This window comes from Agelaius tricolor, unplaced genomic scaffold, assembly GCF_023055355.1.
Source record: "Agelaius tricolor isolate 1412-34295 unplaced genomic scaffold, bAgeTri1.0.p SCAF_4, whole genome shotgun sequence".
In the NCBI taxonomy this organism is placed as follows: domain Eukaryota; kingdom Metazoa; phylum Chordata; class Aves; order Passeriformes; family Icteridae; genus Agelaius; species Agelaius tricolor.
Genome location: NW_027269264.1, coordinates 38802230 through 38827011, shown reverse-complemented (window position 1 = coordinate 38827011; position 24782 = coordinate 38802230). Strand labels below are relative to the sequence as shown.

Genomic DNA, 24782 nt, shown 5'->3' with positions numbered 1-24782 from the left:
GCTTAGCTGGCCATATATTGCTGTCAATAGCATGAGGAAATAGAGCTTGCCTTTGTATGCTCTCAGCCAGAAGGTGGTTTGTGTCTGCAGATTTTCATGCAATGCTCTTGTTTTATTGCTTTTATATCTTTGCTAATGTAATTTTTGCTGAGGTTATCTTACAGATATTAGTGCCTGAGTATTATTTTGTGCAGCTGCATCTCAGCAAATAAAATACTGGATTTAAAATTGCTTCAAATCGGTTTACATATTCTAATAGAAGTGTCCTGTAAAGAACCTAAAATGTCGTTCAAAGTACTGTTGAGACGTAATCAACACAGTAAAGAATCAATATGGTAATGCTAGGAATCTGTTTATTCAAATGAAGATACCCTATTCTCTGGCTATGCTGGTTTGCTGCAAATGAGTGGTGGGGTGCATGGAAAGCATTAGAGTCCTGCAGAGAAAATAAAGACCTCTGTGTGTGGTTTAGGTGGGCTCACAAGTGTGTGTAAACTGCCTCTAGCAATAAGGCACTCCAGTTAATTCTAGGTTCAATTTATGGAACCCATCAGTCAGTGTTTCCTCCGCCTGCAAAACACACTGGGAATACAGTGGCACTGAGAAAATAATATCCAGTAGTTCATATTGCCTATTGTATTCCTCTAATCAGGATCTTGATGATCATGTACTTATGAATTTGATTGCTTTAAGGTGTGCTTAATAAGTTCTGCTAAGGTATGCCGTGGTGTTCTCTTAAGAAAGCCATTCTGCCTACTTTTCACATGTGCTGTGCCTTGAGATTTACAGTGAGAAAAGAGGTTGGAATTGCCATTGTGTGCAAGGTGAGGGCTGCTTTTGAGTGAGATGATGAGACGAAATGAGCCAGATTGTTTTACCCAAATTGTCTTAAGTTAAACAGCTCAGCTGTCACAACAGGAGATCAAAGCTTATTTGCAGGCTATTTTTGTTATTTTCTGGGTTTATGTGATTGCTGCAGAGTTTGTACAGTAGGCTTAGTTTTAATGTTCTTTTCTAGCCATGCTGTCTGTGAGCCTTTCTTGCTGGGATGTACTGGTAACCTCTTCAACTTTGTGGGAAGTATAACCTGCTGAACATCTCTGTCTGCTGGGTTTTATCGGTTGTGACTAATCCTTTCTTTCTCTCCCCCAGGTGTTTATGCACTGGATAGTATCATGCAAAATTGGTTTACACTTTTCACTCCAACAGAAGCCACTAGTATTGTTGCTACGACAGTGATGTCCAACAGCACCATTGTCCGTCTGCATCTGGACTGCCATCAGCAGGAGAAGCTGGCTGGCAGTGCTAGGACGCTTGCTCTACAGTGTGCCATGAAGGATCCTCAAAACTGTGCCCTTTCTGCACTGACCCTATGTGAAAAGGATCACATAGCTTTTGAGACCGCTTACCAAATTGTTCTAGATGCTGCTACAGCTGGCATGAGCTACTCGCAGCTTTTTACCATAGCACGATACATGGAGCACCGGGGTTACCCCATGCGGGCCTACAAGCTGGCCACCTTGGCCATGACACATCTCAACCTGAGTTACAATCAGGACACACACCCTGCCATTAATGACGTTCTGTGGGCATGTGCGCTCAGCCACTCCCTTGGGAAAAATGAGCTAGCAGCTATAATACCTCTGGTGGTCAAAAGTGTCAAGTGTGCAACAGTACTGTCGGACATTTTGCGTAGGTGTACTTTGACCACTCCTGGCATGGTGGGACTTCATGGAAGGAGGAACTCTGGTAAGCTCATGTCACTGGACAAAGCCCCTTTACGGCAACTCTTGGATGCCACGATCGGAGCCTACATTAATACAACTCATTCACGTCTCACTCACATCAGCCCACGACACTATAGTGAGTTTATAGAGTTCCTCAGCAAGGCACGAGAGACCTTCCTAATGGCTCACGATGGTCACATCCAGTTTACACAGTTCATTGACAACCTAAAACAAATCTACAAAGGCAAAAAGAAACTGATGATGCTGGTTCGTGAACGGTTTGGTTGATGAAAATGTGTGAATGGGGGACTGGGGGGAGGGGGTGGTTTGTTTTTACTTGAGCCTGCCTTTGTATCCTTTTTAACTTAAAGAAACAGAGCCACACCGGTATTATATGTGTATAGTTATATTGAGTTTGCAAACTAAACTGTCATGTTGTGAAAGTTTGTGTGTTTAATTTTCTTTTCTTTTTTCTGTTTTGTATGAGAGAGAGGTTAAAAAAGGTTTGGTTTACACTGAGTATATGTTGTCAAGTGGCAAAAGCCCACATTGCTCTCCTGTTCTTTCTGTATACATTCACAGCCTCAAAAACAAACATTTATTGCAATGGCTTTAAAAACCAAACAAAACACCTCCATCCTGTGATAAGTACCTCGAATGGATTCAGCTTTACTCCTTTGTAACTCATCCTTACATTTCAGCATATTTAAACAAACCAACAAATGAGATACTAATAGTTAAAAGGCTGACCACGTGGCTTTGCAGTGCTGTTCATCCAGAAGCATGGCACACAATGCTTGTGCATGTGGAAACTTAGCGACTGTCAACATACATTCTCAGGGATTTAACAAAAAAATTAAAAAAAGAATGAGAGCATTTATTGTACTGTATATATATTATAGTATATGTCTGAATATTGAAAAATATAACATTAACTAATTTATAAAAAAATCTATGTAATGCAAAATACTTGAAGCTGCAGTAGCTTGGTTTTAAACAAAAAAAAACCTATCAGAAGGACTAAAGTGCGCCTTGCTTCAGGGTTGGCTCAGGTGGTGAACTATATGCTGGGCATCTATGCAGAGCCACCTTTTGGATTGCATGGTTGGACTGATACCTATTGGGGAAAATTTTATATATATATATATTTATACAACCTGTGTATACATATATATGTATACACACATACACACATGCTTGTAACAGGCACTATAGTAAAGAGGGACAACAAAAAATACACAGCCAGAGCAGCAAGCCTTAGCATTAAGAATACAGTATGCCAGAATTGGGGTTTGTGCCTCCTAGCCTAGAAGACTTAAAGAATATCCTTTTTGACACAAAACGCAAAATGTTTTCCAAAATTATTGACATGATATGTAACGCCTTTGCAGTGAGCTAATAATAAGCTAACCTTTGTGCACAAATAACATATATATATATTATATATATATATTCTGCATAGGTATTTTGACTTTGTGCAGGACAGAAAGTTGTGTAGGTATGACTGTTCTACTTTTCAGTTTGTTTTTTTAATATATTTTATTTTCTCTAGAATTACTCAAACAGAAGCAGCCTTCTATCTTGCCTTGTCTTAATGCTTTAAAATAACCAAACTGGAGATCTAACTACCAAACTGTTCATTATATTATTAAATACCAATTTTGGTTACAGTATAGTGTCTTTACTTTAGCTGATGGTTCTGTATCCTTGTGCTTTTTAAAGCAGTTTTATGTTTTGGTGCAAAAGTTGTCCAGTGTCTCTTGTTCCCTTCATTAGAGAACATGCTAGAGGTATGTTTGTAGGTATTTTTGTTTAGAAAAACTATTTCATGCTCTCCATTTTATTTATTATAATAGGTAAAAAGGTTGTACTTCATCACCCATGTAAACATGCTCATGAAGTTGAAAGTAATTAAGATTTGATACACTGATATCAATTTATTTATGTAACTAAATCACTGTTTTATAAACTTGTTAATGATCAACAATTTTTTTGTTTTGATTAAAATTAGTTTTTTGAAAGTTGATTCTGCCTCCTTTAATGGTGTCTGTTACTGGAATTGAATTGTGTTCATAGATCATGAATGCCCATCTAACGATTTCACTGCAGTGTGGTGGTATGCAATACAGCCACCAAGTCCAGGAAATAAATGTTGTGTTCCTCAGAAGCTCTGCTGAGGAATTGTAGATGCTGGTGGAAGAAGACCTGGTAAGGAGAGAAGGGGCCAAATGCTGCCTGTGTTGGGAGAGATGTATTCTGTACATGAAACAGTAAGCCTTGATGTACCATCCTGGTAGGATTCTGGAGGTGTGTGTGGGTGTGTTTCCACTCTGGATTATTTGGGTGGCCATGAGAGTTGAGATGTGCTGTGGATGTATTCAAGGACAATTATTCCTGTTCATCGACTGGCTTTTCTAAAGTGTTTTGTATATTTTGAGTCATGCAGCTCATTCCACACAGTGTGAAGTTCTTGCTCATCAGCTGATAGGTGATATTTCTATTTTTTGGAGCCCTTACTCCATAGGAATTGTGTGAATTTTCGAGCCCTTGGAGAATAATGGAATATGACATGGTTGCAAATTGAAGAGGAGCTTTCTGCTTTACCACTATTTAATCATCTTAGGAATGTTACTTGATGTCATATTTGATCTGATAATTTTCAATTCCTTTTTTTTTTTAGTATCTTCAGCTCAAAAGAGAATTAGTATGCAGCACCAACTAACAGAGATACCAGTGTAACCATGAATTCTGACAGTGAGGCTTGCGTCACTGAAGATTAAGAAGGAAAAGGTCTGAATCCTTGTACAATTTGTCATGTAAAATATGAGTCTTTTACCAAGTCTTTCTAACAGCTGAGATGTCCTGACCTAATTGTGCTAACATTCTGTGACATTCCGTGACTTAAATTCCTTCCAAGTATTGAATTTTCATTGCATTTTTGGTTCATTACTTTGTCCTAGATGAATTATCTGTCATGGGCAGTAGCACAGGAAGGAAAAGAGGAAGTATCACTTCATTTTGTAATAGGGTTTACATGGTTGCTTTTTTTGTGGATGTTTTAGTAGTTCTCGTTTTTTTCTAATTTTACAAATAATGCCACAGTAGGGATAATTCTGGATTATTTAGATTGCAAAATTGAAGCCTTTTTTGAAGACCAGGCATTAGAATTAAATGCAGTTGTGGTAGTTATCACTTGGTTTGGACAAGCACAGCACGTGGCTGCTTTTTGCAGAACTGATGGAATTCTATTTGGCTTATTTTCATGACTGAGTAAAATCTCTTCTGTGCCTGCACTGGTGCTGTGCAGTGCAGTTCGCACCACATTACAAGCCCTCAAGGACTAACAGAGACTTGGCCAGTCTCTCTAGTAAACATGTCTCAATATGTCCTGCCCTCAGTTTGTGAAGGTAGGAGGAATCCACCAAAAAAAGAAAGGCCTGAGGGCTCTTGCTAGAGGATTTCAGAAGTCTGAAAGTCACTCTTTAATATTTCTTTAGTGTTCTGTCAAATTAGTTCGAGCTTTTCCTTTCAGTTTTGGTTTTGGTTTGGTTTTTACCAATTCAGATTTCCATGTAAGTGAGTTTAAGTAACAAGTGCAGCAAAACTGGGGCGCTGCTTACATGGAAATTTTGTCTTCTGAGGTGTAGTTAGAGTGAATTTGCAGTAATTTGTTTTCACTGAGATGCCTTCATCTCAGTGATTTTGTAAAAATTGGGGTTTTTTAACTGAAAAATTATACAACCTTCCATTTCTGCTTTAAAAACAAAAGTTACAGGAGTTCATCTAATTTTAATGGAGGATATGATTTGGAAAAGTAGCAGTATAGCTGATACCTTTACCTGAATTAAGAAGCTTGATACCCTCAGATGTCCTCTTGCTCTGCAGTTTTGACTAGAGATAAAGTATTCAGAGACAAATATTTTTCCACTATTTTAAATGCTTGCCCCGTGTAAAGTGTGTACTTAGTGCAAGGATAAGTGGAAAAACAAGGAGCATAAACCACAAAGTGTTTTGCTAGCCCTTGCGTTGCAACAGGCAGGACTATACTATTCACTGTATGAATGTGAAATGAAAAGCTTTGTAAGAATCTTAAAAGTGTCAGATACAGCTTTACTTGAAGAGGAGGTTGCTGGGATCTGCCTCCTGTGGAGAAGTGTACTCTCCATATTGCACATGGGAAGGTAACTCTTGCTTCTGCTAACACCCTGGACAATCAGCATCAAGTAGCACCTACCTGGCAGCTGAAATGTTTGCAGTCCATCTTTATGGTGTTATCTGTGTCCCTGCTTTTACTAAAAATAGAGAATTGTGTGCTCTTGTGCTCTGAGAAAAAGAATCTGTCTTAAAAAGAAAATCGTGTCAGCTGCTGTATTTGCAGACAACTCCAAGGTCATAGGACCTAAGATTTCTATTAACACATATTGACTACAAAGCACAAGTTATTTCTAAAGCCAACCTTGACTAATTTCCATAGCTTTTTAGGTAGAGAACAATAATGACTAGGAAGTACCACAATCATGAGGTCACCCAATGAGTCATCTTTTGCTGAGTCTTGTAACAAATGCATTTAATTGTTGGGATATTTTTTCTTCCTCTTTAGCCTTTGTCCTTTTGCATATGTCATTTAAAGAGCTTCGTATTTGGAAAAATGTTTACATGAAAGGTGATGTACTTGTGGTTTGATGATGTAAAATGAGCAACAGAGCTATTGGTAACCATGGTCCGTGGTGTTGGAAGAATGGAGCAGTGAATAGGAAGGGCAAGCTGATGCAGGGGCTGGTGACTTCAGTGAGGCCTAAGGGAGCAGCCACGCTGACGTGCAAAACTAGCACTGTCTGCCTTTCCACCACTCTGACCTTGGAATTGTATGTCTGACCACAGGGAAGTCTTGGTTTGGTGTCTCAGGCATCAAAGGCACATCACTGTTCACAGAAGGATTCTGCAAAGTCAAAAAATGGATGAGGGTGATTAAGGACAGAGCTAAATATTCCTCTGGTGAAGCTGCTGGAATTACATCAAGGCTAATGTTGGCAGACACTTTTGAGAAGCCTGTTATAAGAAAAAAAGTAGCAAGAGAAGTAGTGCCAAATTCTGCCTGTTCAGTGGGAAGGAAAAATCATTTGAGGTTTGTGGCCTTCATTTTCAGACAATCTATATTGCATTAAGCAGCATGTCTACTTGTAACACGAAAGTGCCTGGCTTTTCCAATTCCCAGGCAAGAGTCAGGCAGATGACAACTCATTTCTTACGAAAGGATGTCCCTGAAGCCTTCTGTTGCCTCTGAGAAGGCAGGTTGTGGGTCAAAGGCTGGCCTTGCTTGAGCCATCTTGCCAATATCTTGAGGGGCCCTGAGCAGCACAACCAAACCAATTCAGGAGGCCAAGGTTGCAACACAGAAAATTACATAAAATGCTTTCCCAGCAAGATCCCATTTGTAAAACTCTGAACAGCAGTTGGTCACTTAAATGAATGGAAATTGTGGGTTCTGAAGAAAACATGACTTCTTTTGTGCCTCTGATTATCCTTCAAACATGTTTAGTAGATCAGTAGATTAATTAAAATATCCCAAATAAACACCAAAATGGAAGACATGTTAACTTGTTCCTGAAATGAGAAAATGTACTTAAGAGGGGAATTTCATCACACTCATACTCTGCCTGTTGCACTGTCAACATGGAGGTGTGAAAGGCAGCTCTCACTAACACCATTGTGACAACCATCACCCCTCTCCAGCTGGTTTTGGTGGGAGAGAGGTAAAGAGATATTTTTGGGTGGTGTTTTCTTTCCTTAACTTAAAACCTTTTTCTCTCTAGCCACCTGATGACTGATTCCAGATACGGCATAGATGCAGCATGGGAAGACTCTCATAACTCAGGATGTGTTTGCTCCACCAGTTCTCTTTGTCAATATAAATGTCTGACCTAGTGCATACTTTTTTCTCCAGCAGCCTGCAATTTCTACATCTTAGAGGAGGTTGTCTCCACTTCTGTCATGCTGCCAATTCTGGGGACTTTTAGTTTTGAAAAATGGCCTCTCCAACCATTCTTGCAAATCTGGAGTCCAATTGAAAACCACTGTGTGCTACAAGGCCTTTGGCTTGGCTGCTACTTAGCAATTTAGCAGGTCTTTCATATTCTTTGTCTAAATTGTTTAATGAGAAACTGAGAAGCCTAATAGACATGTTTGGAAATTTTAATGTGAGATGATAGCAAATACTGAAAATGAAGCTTAAGTACTGCTTTATGGAGTGGTGATTGTAGAGGGAGACTGTACTCAAGAGTTTTCATCTGCTCTGAAACTCTCAGTATTTTATGTGAAGGAAAGTACATGTGAGGAAGATTTAACTATTTCATAGTGGCTTTGGTTTCACTGCCTGCATTTTCCCAGGTATCACTGTATTCTCCATCTGAAATGACCCAGGACTTTTCCTGTTTCTCAGCAGTTTGGTTTTTTTTAATCTCACCAATCACATGATATATACAATGTTATGTTCCTCTAGTAACTGCTGGACCGCATTACCTTAGTGTAGCGAGTAGAGTTTGTCCAGACTGGGTTCACTTTGACTTTGCATGGAAACCTTGAGCTTAACACTGTTATTGCACCTCACAGGTAATTAGGGGCTGTATGTGCTATCCTCATTTGTGGAAGAAGTGGCCATGGCACATGAGGAAGCAATGTGGCACTAACCAGAGTTTGATGTCATTCATTTTGTGAGCATTTGGACTTCGTTGCACAGCAAATTCAGGCAATAAAAGCCAGAAGCTAAAAAGCAAATTTTTTTTAAGGCAGTAATTCACAGTATTTGGTCTTCCATCAGAAAGAATAAAATCAAGAAAACAGTAATTACTGGCAAGAGTTGGAAGTGCATCCATCATTAAGCATATGCACTGCCAAGGTACAAATTCTCCACTCCTAAAAAAGTTCAGGTTACCCAGACAGGATAATTTTGTATTTTAGTTGCCAGTTTTTGAACACCCGAATGGTCTGTATACAGTTTGTGAGTGTGTGTAGGAGACCTAATTGGGTGACCTAAAATAGCTCTGACTCTGTTGAGCCCAGTATGAAAACACTGGTTTATGCACTTGTTTGTGCTGCTGAATTGGAGAGCAACGTGTTTCTAACACACTTGCCACACTGGCAATCACACTGGGCTATCTCATTGCTCACCCTGCATTACTTAAAATACATCTAGGTTATCCATTACTGGCAGCAATCCCAAATCTCTGTTTTCTGGTGATAGGAAATAAAATGAAAACACATTTCTAGCATTTGGACAGGTGCTTGAGAAGTGCAGCTGCATTGAGAGCTCTGAGCAGAAGCTTGAGCTTTGGTATCTGCTGAGTTCAGGACCTGAATTTGCTACTAATTTCACAGTGGTTTTGTTTTTGCTGCCACTCAAGTGTGGACTTACAGGTGAGCGTGTTCAGCGGAGACAAATGTAGACTCACCTCGTGGTGTGGGGGCAATGTGTGTGTGTATGTGGGTGTCCAAGCCCAGACACAGATATTATCCATGGACCAAAGCTTTTCTTCAGATGTTGCAGTTGAGTGAAGCATTTGTGGAACAATGTATGGACCATCTGAGTTGGCTAGGTGATACCCATATCCACGAACAGCCTGCAAGGGCATGCTATGGTCAGGCCAGAGGGCAGCAAGGGGAACAAAACAATGAGTCAGCATCTTTGTTTCTCTCCTTAAGTCCATGTCTTGGTAACCCATGGGCTTAGGTAGCCCTGGAGAAAATGCTTCTTCCTTCTTTTCACTAGTACTAATTGCCTCTCTGCTGTACAAATGGTGGTAAAGATTTCAGGCAGCATGATCCCTGTGCATGGGATGTGACTGAGAGATCACAGACCTTCTTTACAGCCTCCCTGTGTTGGGCCCTCCCATCCCATCCATGAGCCTGACTGACTGCTGCCTTTGTTTGGAGCCAATGCTCTTCTGTGCAGCTCTTGGCTTTTTGCAGATGTTGCAACTTGCTTGCAGTTCTGGCAGTTTCTGTAGGTAAGAATTGGGAGTAATTAAAATACTGAATTGCAACACTGTGGATTTATGGTTAAATTTAGAAAGTATAGAGTTTTGGAATTCTGCTGAAAAGAATATTCCTTGCCTAGTGGAATGCATCCTTGAAGTCTGACTTTTCCAAACAGTGGTTTTCAGCTTGCTACATTTATTTAATGTTCAGCAGCATAACTGCAGAGTCCTTTTCATGTTACAGAAGCACATACAAGAAACAGATCTCTGGAAGTTGTAATTCAAGAAGACTAAATATATATGGTTTTTGGGAGCTTTTTCCCACAAATTCTTACTCTATATACTATGGGTTAGAAGTCCTATGGCAGGGATCCCTAACTTGAAGACAAGATGTAAGTCTGGAATTGTCTTTGGATTTAGCTCTGTTTTAGTAAGATATGGAATCTTACAGCTGAGCTTCAGTGTGAGAGTAGTCAGTGAGGTCGATGGTTAACTTCCATAAACTACTTCACTATCAAGAGGGTTTAGATGCCCAGTGGAGTGCACAGCCTGTTCCTTCAGCAGCTGGTGGGAGCCCGTGCAAAGTGTATCACTCTAGGGGATATCTACCCAGAGCTGCCAGGGTGATCCCCACTTCCACCCACTTTCTGCAAAACTCCACTAATGGAACCTGGAGGAGCCTGTCGTGCTCTGCCTGGAGTGACCCATGCCCCTGTGAGACACAGCGCATCTTGGAAACGGGCTGCAGGGAGCGTGCCAGGGAATCTGGAGAGGGAAGCTCCAGGTTTTCTTAAATGGAGAAACTTTTCATTTAATTTTCTTTGTTTCATTATAACAGCTTAAAATAAAAAGCAGAATAGGAGTGAAAAATAAAACTTGGACAAATTGCTTCTCGACAGCTCTGTTTTACTCACTGATGTTCTGTAAATGTATCAAAGCTCTTTTCCGCCAAGTGCTTAAAAAACTCTCCTGTTTAAAGGTAGCTGTTTCAAGTGCCTGCTAAAGTAGGTTTTCAGACTACTGCTTGCTTGCTTGCCCAATGGTTCGCTGGACTGCTGCAGAAATGTGCATGGAGAGGAAAAGGGAGATCCCCTCTTTAGGTGAAGCTCCTGCAGCAGTAAGTATTAGAACCCTCAGAAGAAGTGGTTGATGTCTAGCAGCAGCTGCTTTTAAAGTTCTTAAATTATAATTGACTACAGCATGAGAGCAGTGAAAGTAAAAAGTAAAGAGAAAGAAAGAAAAAATGTCAGAGGCTGAAGAAAATTAATTCTTTTCATTTAGTTAATTTTTGGGCTACAGAACTGCATTGAAGATTTGTTTGTTTTCACATTTTTTAGGTATGTGTTTGTGCATGCACACTTCTTTAAAATCCTGATATAGAAACAGAAGAGTTGTGTCTGTCCCTGTAAGTGCCATATGTTTATAGCTGAGTTATAAAACACTTCAAAGCAGGGGTTTATAATGAAAATAGTAACACATCCTTAAGCATGTTGATACTAACAGGCACCACCATAAAAGTGTTTAAAAAAAACATCTGTCTTTTTTTCTGGAAGAGAATATACTGGCTTCTGCCTGAAGTGAAGCTTGTAATTTCTGGTCTTCAAACCAATTCAATCTTCAATGGCGTCTAAGAAACCCTGGGTGTTGTCTGACACTTCCGTTGGTGCCAGTATGTAGCAAAATAATGTATTTGATGTCCAAAAGCTTTTACAATTGCAATATAGAAATGACAGCCATTTTCAGAACATGTAATTTTTCCTGTGTGTGTGATACAGTGCATATTTTTCCAGCTTCTTCCCTACTTCTTATGTCCTGAAATAAATCCAAATGTGTAGCAACTGTTCTAGTTCTTTGTGTTCTGAGTGCAACCACTACACCTGCTTTTGTTAAAATTCCTCCCATGATAAACTTAGCTTCTAGACATTCATGTGTCTTACTCATTTTCTTACAGATTTAAGTGGGCTTCTGACTGTCTTATAGGCAACAATATGCATTTAACAGTGGCTGTAGCCAAAACTTTCACCCATGCTGTTGTGAGCACTTTTGGAGTGGATCCTTCTCTTTTCCTAGCAAGCTGCTGCCAGCCTGGGACTGGAGCAGGGAAGCTGTGCAGCATTTCACAGCTGCTCAGGGGCATGAAACTTCTCTGTCACACTTGAGATGGCAAAGCAGATCTGTAGCCTGCATGAAGTGATGCAGTTCAGACTCGAGCTGTGATCCCAGGGGATAACATACTCACTCTGCAAAGCAGCACAAGCAGCAAACAGCAGCGTTAAACACAGGAATGCTGCTATTCTGTTGGACATGGCTGAGCCTAGTGTCACTACCACAGTCTTTCCATTCTTTTGCATGATATGCAGAAACAACATACATTTTTCAGTGGTTGGTTGTTGTGTTTCCTTGTTGTTCCCCATAGAGCAGGATGTTCTCTGTCACAGGCTCTCCTGGTCTGTGCCAGCAGCCCACTGCAGCCTGGTGCCCCAGGTGAACTATGTGGGCTGAAACTGTGTTGACTGTAGGGTGAAAAATATCCCTGAAGAGGCTCAAAGACAAGGCAGGGAGTGTTCATGGTCAGCCTCTGGGGCCACAGGTAAATAAAAAGGGGACCATATTGCTTTGGGGTGAGATGCTCAACCAGCTACTGATGGGCACGAAGATACTGAAGAAATGCTTTCAAAAATAAAAAAAAGTAGGTTTAGATTAGATATTAGGAAAAAATTGTGAGGGTGGTGAGGCACTGGAACAGGCTACCCAAGGAAGTTGTGGATGCCATATATCTGGAAGTGTTCAGGACCAGAGCAATCTGGTTTATTTAAAGGTGGCCTTGCCCACAGCAGAGGTGTTGAAACTCTATGATCTTCAAGGTCCCCTTTCAAAAAAAACCATTAAAAAAATTAAAAAATAAAATCTCAGTGATAGAGAAAATAGAGTGACTTGTCTGTATCTTCTGAGCTGTAGTGTGATCAGTAGTTTTTACAACTGGGGCAGTAGAAAACCATCTAATATAAAATGGACTGCCTTCCCCTCTGATGGAGGTGCAGTATCACACAATTCCTTTCATATCTTTAGCAAATCTCTCCTGCCAACCTCCCAGAAACTTCCTAATTTTCAGCAGGCTCCAGAAGGCTCAGGGGAGGTGAGTACCAAATCAGTTGATGGGCAGATTGGAGAACAAAGCCATCTTGAGAACCTCAGGCCAAGGACACGAGCTGCAAGCTGGGACAGCACAGCACAGGGTGAGATGATCTTGGGTGCCCTCAGTTCATGACCATGAACAGCAGCTCTGTCCTTTCAATAAGCGAGACAGGGGCTCAGCTGCAGTACTTCTGGTTATGATTTCAGATCTATGTGCATGAGGAATGCCTTGGTGCAAATGTTAGGTGACAGCAGTAGTCTGGAGCATAACCTAGACAGTCTCTGCAAAGCCATCATCTTCCTGAAAGTCTGCAGTTCATGCTTGGAGATCTAATACTCTTTCTTCTCCAAAAGGGCACCAGAACATTTAACTCAAAATCCTGAAGCTCCATGATCTTATTTATTAGGTTTTGCTTCTAAAGACTCAGGGTTTTTTTAGGTTTCCCTCTAACCTGCCTTCCTTCTGCATCAGTCCCAGTGAGAGATGACTTTGTCAGGTTAGGGCCCTATTCTTCACTCTAATGCTATTCTTCACTCTAATGCTATCCCAGAGGGGACTCACAACATGTAACTCAGGTGGAAACAAAAAGCAAACTGTGCAATGTGTCCAGTCTTTACACATGGCTGTACTCTTGTGAAAGGTGGGTGTTTACTTCACTAAACCTCAGAACTGAAAATAATTATGAGATTTTGTTTTAGACTAATCACAAATACAGCAGTGGTGTGTTACCCAAATAAATCACTCATTGGAAGCTGCTTTGTGGCTTCCTTTGATAATTAATAATACCTGAATTGAAGTTGTCAGGTGAATCTTTTTATTACACTGGTGTCTTCTGAAGACCACAGTATGGCCCATGTCTCCTTGAATCACCTATGCCTTCAGAGTAGGTATTGGAATTGGCACAGAAATAAAAAGATTTCTCCTATTTAAAACTATATGGCACTTCCCTGGTGGCTCCTTTCCCTCCTGAGCCTGTTACCTTTCCAAGGAAGGAGAATGGCTTCTGCTGAGCAGTATATTCTGGCTAGTCTGTGTTTCACTGCACAGATAGTATCAATGTGGTAGCATAGGAACCTCAGATTTGAATTGCAATAACAATTTATATAGCTTTTGGAAGGAAAATATGTCTATAATACTTGTGACTTTGATTACTGTCTTCCTCAGAGCAAAATTGGAGGGATTGGGAGCAGCAGGTTGTTCAACTTTCTGACAAAACTGGAGAAAATCAACTTTATCTGAATAGCATTGCTGTTAGTACTAGGTTTGCTATCCATGCATTTTGGCTCCTCAACAGCGGGACAATGGATAAGCTGGATCCTATTATTAACTTGTCTCAAAGTACCATGTAAAATTAATAAGTATGAGAAAAAGTGCTTTCAGATCTTGAGAAAATTAAAGAGTGTCAGAGACAACATGGACTTAAATACGTAATGGGAAGTAAGCTGCATTTAGGGATTTCTGTAATAAAGATAATGGAATCCTGAAATGCAAGAGGGTCAGGGAGCTTTTGTTTTGATCTTATCTGTTCTGTAGAAACTGCTCTAATGATGGATATAGTTACAAACCATTGGTATCCTATTGTGTTGGCAACAGGACTCGGGTAATACTGATAGGAACGACCTCTGCCTTGATCACATTCCCCGACTATGGCCCTCTGAGGTCTATTGTTAAAATGCAATTGGGAATTCAGTTTAAACATAGTCTGGGCTCAGCAAAACTAAGTGATGCTTCTGATTTAGCTGTACTGAGTGACTAACTTGTCTTCTAAACCCTTTTCCACTAGGATGACATAACAATTGTCTCAAATATGGCCTAGCTGAGGTAATTTCTTCAGTTGATTTTGACTACTGTTTTCCTCCTGTGTGCCTTTCCAGAAAAAAACAAGTTTAAGTTCTTTCCTAAAATATGGAAATTTGTATGCTGCTCTCAGTTCATAGCAGAACTGACTGTGGAAAATAACTGCTATTGAGCAGCATTTTCTGAAAAGACAAAAACCCCCCATGGTTTGCTTTGTAGAGACTTTTTAATTAGCATAATTTAAACAGGTGTTTTGTTTTGTTTTTCCAGAATAGCCCTCTGTAATCTACAGGACACAGCAGAGGGCAGCCAGTCAGGGCAGTCTTAAGGTTTAAGCTTTGGGAATTTTCCTGGCTTGAGTGCTGATAGGAATCTTTCAGTTGACAGCAAGATTGAGACATGAGAGAAGCACCTTGATATGGCTTCTAAAGAGATTAGCTGGAATGGAAATTTTCCTTCATCCTGCACTCTTTTGGCAAGTTTCTTACAGGTAAAGCAGATTTCTTACATATTATATTCAGTACTAAATATGGCATTGTAAACCAGAAACCTGGGGCAACTGAGGAATCTTGTCTGTTTGCTCAAAATGTCTTAAAGTCTGTTGACGTGAAACGTGTATTGTCATTCCCAATTCAAAAGTTTTCCAGTTGAAGTCACATGCAAAAGATACTGTTCCCAATAGTTATCCACACAGGAGCCTCTACTTTTCCCATAAAGCACTACAACTCTCTCCTGAGGAAGCAGAGGCTGCCCTTAGTGATGACTTCTGAGCCAGGTGGTGGCGGATTGGAGGATGCTTTAGGTTATTTAATGCCCTTTTTGCTGAAGCATAATCAGTCCCTAGGTGATCCTTCAGCAGTACCTTTTTTTAAGCTAGAGAACCATCAGTGTGACCTTCAGCTCATAAGAGTTCCCAGGATGAGATTAAGGGGTGTCTCTGTCACTTGGAGGTGTTATGCTCACCCGTACGTGACCCAACAGCCAAGATCTTACAGGGAAAGGAGGCCGATTGCACCCGAGAGATTCCTCTCACAGCAGGAAGTCTACTAAAGAGCCATGTCCAAAGACCCCTAGGCTGTGGACTGGGACAGTGTGTAGTTTTGCTTTGTTACATTGATTCAGGAGTGATGTGAACTGTGCTCAGAAAGACCAAAGTCAACACAGGCTGCTGAAACTTGTATTAGGACTGGGGCAGTCTTACTGGCTTAACTAACTCATTTTTGCATGATAACCTCTATTGAGTGCAAGAGAATGAATAGCTTCTCTCTTTGATTATATTGATGTATGTCTCCAGTTATTCCAGCCAGCCCTACCCAAAATGCAAGGAGGTCCTCCACTGATGTTCTTTTAATATGCAGCATGAGTAAAAATATTTATAATTGCCACAAATACAGCTTACAACTTTTTGAATGTTTGAATATTTGCACTAGCTTTATTTATTTTGGGAAACAAGGGTGAAATCACAGTCTTCAGCACAAACTACCAACAAAGTGGTCTTGCTCCATATTTACTCACATGATTACTTTGGTGCCTAAGTTCAACAGAACAATGAATAATTATTTCTATATAATGTTTCCCTTATTTTCTAATCTTTTTGTACCTTTAAATGGGAAAGCAATACCACTATATTCACAGTTAGAGTAAATGAGCAGAATACATTATGTGTGGCACTGAAACAGACTGGTATTCATACATGAAATCTGAGATTCATGGTCTTTGTGCAAGACACATGCAGAAAATCAGACCAAATGCATCAGCTGGAGTCACTGGAGAGCTGCATAGGAATCTGGAGTGGGGAAAAACGTAAACAATGTGTATTATTATTCATTTGTCATTTGCAGTTGAGGAAATTGAATGCCTCTGACATGTCTGAAGAAGTTCATGATTTATATGAAGAAGTGAAAGAACTATGAAGCCAAATAGTAATATAAACCCATGGGGATGTGTTGCTACAGTCTTTTACATAGCATTAGAGCCACTATAAGCAGTTGTACTAGGATAAAAATCCTGGCAAATATTTGGCAATAAATGCTTGAGATATGAAACTCTTCATTCTTTGAAGTCAAGAGATATTAGTCTTGTCCAACACCATAATACTAAGAACTTCTACCTTTATTTGAAAACCATTCCAATCCTCTTTCACCCTGTACCCATCCTCTTTTTGCTGGAGATGTCCTAGATGATAAAGTAGTATTCGCCACAGCACCTCAGCTTTGTGGACCTGTTGTTGCAGCATGAGAGGCCCTTGAATTTGCAGTAGGCATTGTGAGGTTTGCTTTTGACCCTGGAGAATACTATCATCACTCACTTTCAGTAGCCACTACAAAGACAAGTATTCCATAGAAACTGGCCAGATGGAACAAAGTACTCAATAGCTTAAAGAAATAGTTGTTACCTATATTCAGTAGTCATTGTAGAGATGTAGAGAGCCTATTTGAGTGGTTGTTTTCCAAATATTACCAATTAACTTAATTTCTGCATGCAAGCCTAAATAAGCAAATGTGTACCTTTCAGAACTGGGAATGGCAAATACTCCTGAGAGGCAGCATCACTTCAACAAATTATAAGTAGGCAGCCATTCATGCCTGGACTTGATCCTGTTCAATCTGATATTCATGGCATGAATACTCACTCTTAGCTTCCTCCTGCTGCATTGCAGGTTACTTGCTTTGCTTTGTAGACCAGGAATTCCATGCATTAGAGCATGAATGGAAAAAAGAGGTGAGAGTTTAGAGAAAACTAAACCAAGAATTCACCTGTCATGGGTCTGAACTCCAGGAAGCACATGCTCTGCAAGTATGCTTGCTATGGCTTTCTAAATAGCACTCAAGCCACAGAGAATAGCTGGGTCAGACAAAAGTACGTGTCACTGGACAGGTAGTTTGGGGCTGTGTGTTATGTAACTACTCCAAAATTCAGTTTAGTCAGGAAAGTGCACACAGCAAGTAATATGGAATAGTGCTGTGAGGAACCACATGTCAGTGTGACCAGGGATAAACTCAGGTCTTTTTGTGAGGTTTTGTGGTTTTTTTAAATCCTCTTGCTGTTTTAACAAAAAGTTCCTTTATCTTTTAAATGTTTCTTTTTCGACAAGCACATGTCATTATTAATATTAGACCTTGCCATGGTACCCATCATTATTTTTCTCCCTATAGCAGATGATTTTAGCAGCTAGCTAGCTTCAAGAATGAGGGTGTACACTTCACCTGGCTTTAGACACAACAGTTCCAAATTTCTGCACAATTCATGGTGCTGGGTTCCCATTCTGGGAACCAGAGTTTGGCCATACAAATCACCAACCATTAAAGCAGAGTTCAAACACAGCTTGGCAATACTGCTTATAGCCTAGAGTGAGCACAGCTGAAGCTCAGGCATGCCTAGTGAGTTATTCCTATGCATGCTGCAGGGAAGGCACATCTGTGTTTTGCAATGTGTGCAGCCAACTAGCTCAAATGACAAATAAAATGTTCCCTTTTACCCATTGCCAGTGAAGTCTCGGCAAACCTTCACAAGTGACTCAGAACCTACTAACATCTCTTTTCTGTGAGAAGAGTATAATGGCCTGTCTTTTCTATTCTCATTTTTTTCTCTACTTTTTTTCCCTTCCCAAATATTAGGTGCTTCCAATGTGGTATAATCACTTCCCAGGTGCATATCCCCTGTGCACAGTCTTTAGCATGATTCACATGAGGTTTGCTGTCCATTATATTCTTCATGGTTTCTCAACAGTTGAGGCATCTTTCATTATTTGCTGCTGAAAGCAGGATAGCCCCTAGCCTTCCTGCCAAAAGAGTTAATGTTTCTGAATGAGTCCAAGCTTCCCCTTTCTCACCCAGCTGGTTTTTCTGCTGTTGTGCTGGAGCTAGCAATTGCAATGGAGTTGCTTGCAGATTTCACTACCCTGGTCCCTTATGGGCTATATGCCACATACATTGCCTTTGAGTGCATGCATGGTAAAGATTTTCTAGGACAGAAAAGCCCTAGAAGGGTTCTGCAGAGACTGTGAGTGAAAACATAGATGAAAGTGTAAAAGCTGAATTGAAAGCACTTTTTTAAGCTCATGGAAATAAACATTTAAAGCTTTTCTGACCTTTTCCTATAGATCATATCAAGCCCTTCATCAAGTTCACTGTGATTTAAAATTTAGAGCAATGCTTCCTTTAGGCTGTTACATTAAAGTGCAGATGTGAGTGAATGCTCAGACTCAATACCAAATTTTCCACCAACTTCCAAATTCTTAACCTGCAGGCAATTGCAAGAAGGTTGGTTGCACTTGCCTATTCATTGATCCCATACAGAGACTCTTTGTATGGAATGGCAGAGGGATGATGTAGTTTCCCCATTATGGCTTTGAAGTAGAGAATTTACTAATGATCTTTTGAGACCCCGCTTTTGGCATGTTTTATTCTAGTCTTTACTTTCCAGGATATTTTCTTATTTACTCTACTGAAATACTATCCACATATAAGATAAAGAAATATTTCTTACTGCCTAAAATTTATACTTCTGCTGCAACATTAAATATTCTGCATCTGTTCTTCACTTACACTACAGACGTGTATCACAATGACTTGCACAGAATCTCTTAGCAAGGGTGATGCAAATCAGATTTTGGCAAACCAGTTTTGACTTTAGTCAAGAAGGTAGGACAGAATTTAGGACTATAGTTTTGAAGGAACAGCTTATGCTGCTGCAGGCCCAGGGACAGGAGTAAGCATGTTTTCATGCTGTACTCTTGGGGAGAAAGAGATTCCCCCAGCCTGAGATGCAGCTGCTCAGCCTGCCTAGCAACACTGTTTGGCATTACTGGGCTACCCTGCTTTTGCAGCCCCAGCTCAAACTTCATCATCCGCTTCTACTCAGCAATGTTCTTTCCTGCTGAAAAGAATATTTTGTCCAAGAGCTCATATTTTTACTGCCAACTCAAATATGTAATTCTTGTGTCTACAGGGTCATTCATAGACTAGACAGCTGTGCTGCACATTCTTCAGTGACCATCGAGCCTCTGGCCCATCTCAGGCCTATTGGCTGTTTTGGCTAAGGCTGTGAACTCTGTTCCTGCTCTTGTATCATGTTCAGGACTGAGGAAGCTAGGGATATGTCCTGAATGTCTAATGGCATACATCATTTGTGTATGCCATTAAAAGGCGTACAGTGATGTAGTATGTTTATTATAGTTAATAATTTGTTGTAACAAGTAATGTAATGTAACAGGTTTACTTGGGTTTTTTTAGTCTAATCCTATTTTCTCATAGATGTAGAAGCACATGTGGTTGAACATCTCTCCACAAAGAGCAGAAATACAGATTCTTGAGACATTGAGGCAGGAAAATATTTCATGGATTCATCAAATGGCCATGCTACTTAGAGATAAGAACTTTAATTTCAAATCTTTGACCCCAGTCCCACCACCCCTCTGCTCTCTGAATGTTTCAGGAGATGGAAGTTTGTGGGTGGGTGTTGCCTCTTGACCCTTCCTGCAACTTCATTGTTACCAGAAAATCACACTGAATCACTCTGCTGGTGCCTCTTAGACATCCTGTGTTTCTTTAAACTTCCCAATTCCCTTTCTTTCTTTTCCCGCCTCCTCAGCCCCATCCAGCATTGCTGAAGATATTCTGAGGTTGCACTCCCTGCTGCACACTGGTCCTGCTGTTAGGCCACTGCTGTTAGGCCCTGGGATTTCTCTCCTTGCCCATAGTCAGCAGTCTTTGCTGGAACCCAGCTTTCTAACTGAACACTAGCCTGAGCTATAAAATTATGTAGAAACTTTCCAAAATCAGGCACATTTTTAAACCCTTTGAATTTCATATGAGAATGAATCACAGAAAGAGTCATTTTGTTCTCATGCTGAATAGGGAACTGCATTAAAATTGGGAAGGAAAATGACTTGTAAAGCAACTTTATTTGTTTCATGTTAAGGCAGACAATGCAAGCTTTTTCAACTCCCCCTCTATTTTTTTTTGCTTAATTTTGAGAAGAAGACACAATTCTCGTTCCCCCACTCCCTCCCAAGAAATCTTGTTTTGAGGTTGAATTAAACATTTAAATCCACTGTGAATGTTCCCTTACCAAAAACCAGTTTAACTGTTTTAGGTTGACTTGTAACAAAAAACATCTTCTCAGTGTCACCAACGAACTGACTGAATCCATAACTCATATAGCTCGAGGGAAAGGCCTGTTTTAAGTCCAGGAGTGGATAATTGTCTTGATGCTTCATTTGACTTTGGTGATCCTTGGAGAGAGGACATTTGATCAGCTACAGCTTGGTGACATTGTAAAGTGCCCAGCCAGCCGTGCTGGGGGCACAGGTGTGCTTGGCAGTGCCTGTTCATGTCCAGATCTTAAGCTCTGCCACAGCAGTCTCTAATTTCTGTGCCCAGGGCAGGGGAGCTATGGGTGTGGTGCTCTTCCCCAGAAGCGATGATCACTACTTCAGCTCCCACCCCACCAATTCTGCCACCCAAGGCAGCTCATCTGAACCAGGCCTGCCATTTGACAGAGCCCTGTGTTCATTTACCTGGCTGGAGCCTGCTGCTTCACTTCCAAATTTTATTAATTTCAGTGCATATTGTTGTCAGTTGTGCTTCTCAGCAGCTGGTGGGTTTTGCCCTACAGATGGGAAATAGGGGCATACAAGGAGCTGTCTTCAAATGAAAGCCTTGAGGGGCCTGAACTTGGGAGCAGTCCTTTGCATTTGTGTTTTGAAACCAAGTGCAGGTGGCAATTTAAAAGCATCTGCATCTCTGTGCACAGGGTTGTGTCCCAGGACTTTTCTCAGTGAAAGGAAAGTGGCTAGAGTGGCTGGAACCTGCACTGCTCAAGAAGCTCCTTAGTGCTCGTGTCCCCAGCTAAGCAGGAGAACATCCAGGCCCGGATGCGTATTTGCATTTTAACGTTGACACACAATACATCTCAATGCCAGCAAAAAGCAGGAGGAATGTGCTTGAGGTGATGCATTTGAGCATCCTAGGAGGGTGGCAAGTAGCTGGGTGGGACTCCTCCAGCTAACGGGAGATCTGACTCTGTGTTGCCAACAAATTTAACATGCCTTGTAATGTCACTGTAGCTTCATCAGCAGAAGTTATGTAACTTGTGATTGTCCTGTTGTTCCCAGCCCCTGGAGAAGGGATTTCTTCCACCATCTCCAAGGCAGAATGAGGAGTGGTTTGGGATGCTTCCTATGCCCTTCACTCCCCATTTTTACTGGGACACTTATCTGAAAGGGGTCCTTGGCCACAACAGCAGCTCTGGGGAGGCCACTGTATCTCCTGGCTCTTGCTCAGTGGTAGCCCTGGAGAAGGAATCAGCTACTACCATGCTTACATTACACTGAAATTTTAGGTCTGTACAAAAAGCAGCTAAGTCTTGTAAAATTTGAATAATTTTGTCAAGCACATGTTTAACTGAGGTTATCAAACTTATTCTCCTGGTTCTTGGGAGATAGGGGAGGGCAACCTGGCTAGAGAATGACTCATTCCATTCCCTTTGAGGAAGAAATGAGCCAAGTTGAACCGCTCCCTCCAGGAGATTTACCGTTCTTCTGAAGGACAATAAGCAAAGAGAAATCCAAAGTGCAGAAGGGAAGATGGAAGCCAAGATGGAGGAAAACACAGAGGCAGAAGGAAGGACTGACTGCCATAAAGCAAAGGCATGACTGTGAAAAGAAACCCACCCAATGACAGAGGGAGCAATACCAGGAAATCTCTGTGGATATGGATTTGCTGCAAGGGCAAATCAGTGAGTAGCTCTGATAGCTCCTTCTGCTGCACAGTGTTGTCCTCTGATAGCTCCTTCTGCTGCACAGTGTTGTCCTCATGTTCAATATTTCTTGTTCAGTGGATACCGCAGGTAAAGGTAGACAATGGAAAATATGTGTGAGTTCAGTTATTCAAGACAGAAAGACTCACACCATATTGTATCTTGTAGTTCAAATGAGTCAAGCACACTCGGAGAAAAAAATTCAGACAGATTTTTCAATATCTCTTTCTCTCTGTCACTGTCTGTTATAATTGAATGTTTTGGGTAACAAAGCACAGGATATAGTGCAGAAACCACCATAATTTTTTGAGGCTAAACCGCTGCTACATACAAAAACAATAACTTTTATAAGAAACATGGGATCTTGCACAGGTTTTGGGTTTTGTCATGTTCCCACTCTTTTGTTGCTTTTTTATTATATAAAAGTACCTATCAAATATTGCTTATACTTCTTCCTCTCTATAAAACTTACCTTCACCTTCTCCCTGGCATTTCCTCACCTTTGGCTTTTCTGTTTCTATAGCAGCTCTTGAAGACCTTCCTCCTCCTCCCAGAAAGGTATTTATTGCAAACTTAATCTTACTTTTTCATTGCAAAGGTGAAGGATGACCTCATACCTTTCTTCGTCTCTGGCCTTGGAGTCCTCCCCTGTCCCCTTCAGTGCACGCAGAGCTGGAGGGAGGCAAGGTTCCTGTCAGGTCTTCTGAGGCCCCACAATATCCTGCACTTCCCCCCAGCTGCCAGCGAGAGTCACAGATAATTATATCCAGAAGAGGGAAGTAATTGAAAATAGGGCCAAGGGGCCAGATATAGAGCTTGGGACTTTTGTATAGGCCATACACTATCTAAAGGTCTAGGTAAGATCTAGGTGTCTGTCAAGGGCAGGCTGTTTCAGAGTCAAAACAGGACCTGCCTGGACAATTAATGGGAAGGGTAACACAGCTCCAAATTTCCTACACTGGCTAAGCCCAATCAGGAGTCAGTTGGAGGAGATATTAAGGCAGATATTCTCCTTTCGACCTGCTCCTCCCCAGTGCCTGAATCAGAGCTGTATTCTGGCTGTTCTACATCCCCTCAGGCCGCAGAGAGCTGTGACCTCCTTTGTCCTGGAGTGAGCAGGTCTCGCTGCTTAGAAGGCGTTTTTCACCATGCCAGTGACAGTGGCTACCCTCTGCCACTGTCTCCTTACTGCAGCTCAGAGGGTTTCTCCAGAAAAGGGCCTTGGGCTTGGGTCTAGGTCTCCCACCAAACAGGTTACAAAGTTACAAAATGAGATTTTCTTTGTTTTTAGTAGTTTTGGTAGTTTGATTTTTGGGTTTTTTGGGTGGTTGGTTGATTGATTGGAATTGGGTTTGGTTTGTTGGCTGTTGGTTTTTTTTGGTTAGGGTTTTTTTCCTTCTTTTGTGTGTTTTTGTGTTTTTTGCTGTTTGGGTTGGTTTTTGGTTATTGGGTTTTTTTGGTTTTTTTTGTTTGGTTGGTTTTGTTTTGTTTTTGTTTTGTGGGGTTTTTTGTTTGGGGTTTTGGTGGGTTTTTTTGGGGTTTTTTTTTTTGGCTTTTTTGGTTTGGTTTGTTTTGTTTTGTTGTTTTTTTGGTTTTTTGGTTTTTTTTTTTGTTTGGTTTTGTTTGGTTTTGTTGTGGTTTTTTTTTGTTGCCAGCCGCCAGCTTCAGTGAACTCATAATTTTGACTCATAAGAGGAAAATTATTTCAAAGTGTAGTGTAAAGGATATGCCTACTTGGAAGACTCAGCTGGGGAGGAATGGACCTGCAGGAGCTGCAGGGATGTAACTGCATTGCCTTCAGGCTGAAAAGGAAGCTGATCACAGATTTCCCATTTCCTAGGTAAGCATTCTGCCACAAGGCTAAGAGCTGACTTTATTTATTTACCTACAGTTGCAGTTTTGTTTCACATTTATTGATGGCACATGTAAACACATAAAATTTATTCTCTTAAGAATGTACAAAGGAATTGGAAATGTTATAGGTATTGGTAAAAAGTGCATGTGACTGATTTTTCTCATGTTTAAAACATGCAACTTGAAAATACTTCCCAGTCTGGGGATAAGAAATTCTATTTTACTTTGGTGACCAATCACACAGTCCAGCTATTGAGCAGTAGTTGTGGCACAGCATTCACAAGTAAGTACGCAGTCTGCAAGATGTTCCCATGCATAATTCAGTGAATAATTCTAAATAATGAAAACACTGAAATCTGTGTGCAGATGTAATATGGGGGACAAAATTGAATGTGTTATTTAATAGAAAAAGCTGAGCTAGCTCTAGTGGAGACCAGCATCAGCTGTTCAGAGACCTGTGGGTCTATGTAACATGAATTTATTGTGCGCTAGCAGCAGTAATCCAAGCCCAGCAATCGCTAGTGGATGGTAGGT

General features: G+C 40.8%; 1 protein-coding gene across 2 annotated transcripts in view; it reads left to right on the top strand.

Moving 5' to 3' along the window:
* Positions 1 to 3753, top strand: part of ZSWIM6 (zinc finger SWIM-type containing 6) — a 108526-nt gene extending 104773 nt beyond the window's left edge. For both annotated transcript variants that reach the window (XM_071425357.1, XM_071425356.1), the window contains one exon: positions 1153 to 3753. In XM_071425357.1, the coding sequence (XP_071281458.1) occupies positions 1153 to 2015 (863 nt within the window). In that variant the 3' untranslated portion in view covers positions 2016 to 3753. The remainder of the gene's footprint in view (positions 1 to 1152) is intronic.
* Positions 3754 to 24782: the final 21029 nt, after the last annotated feature.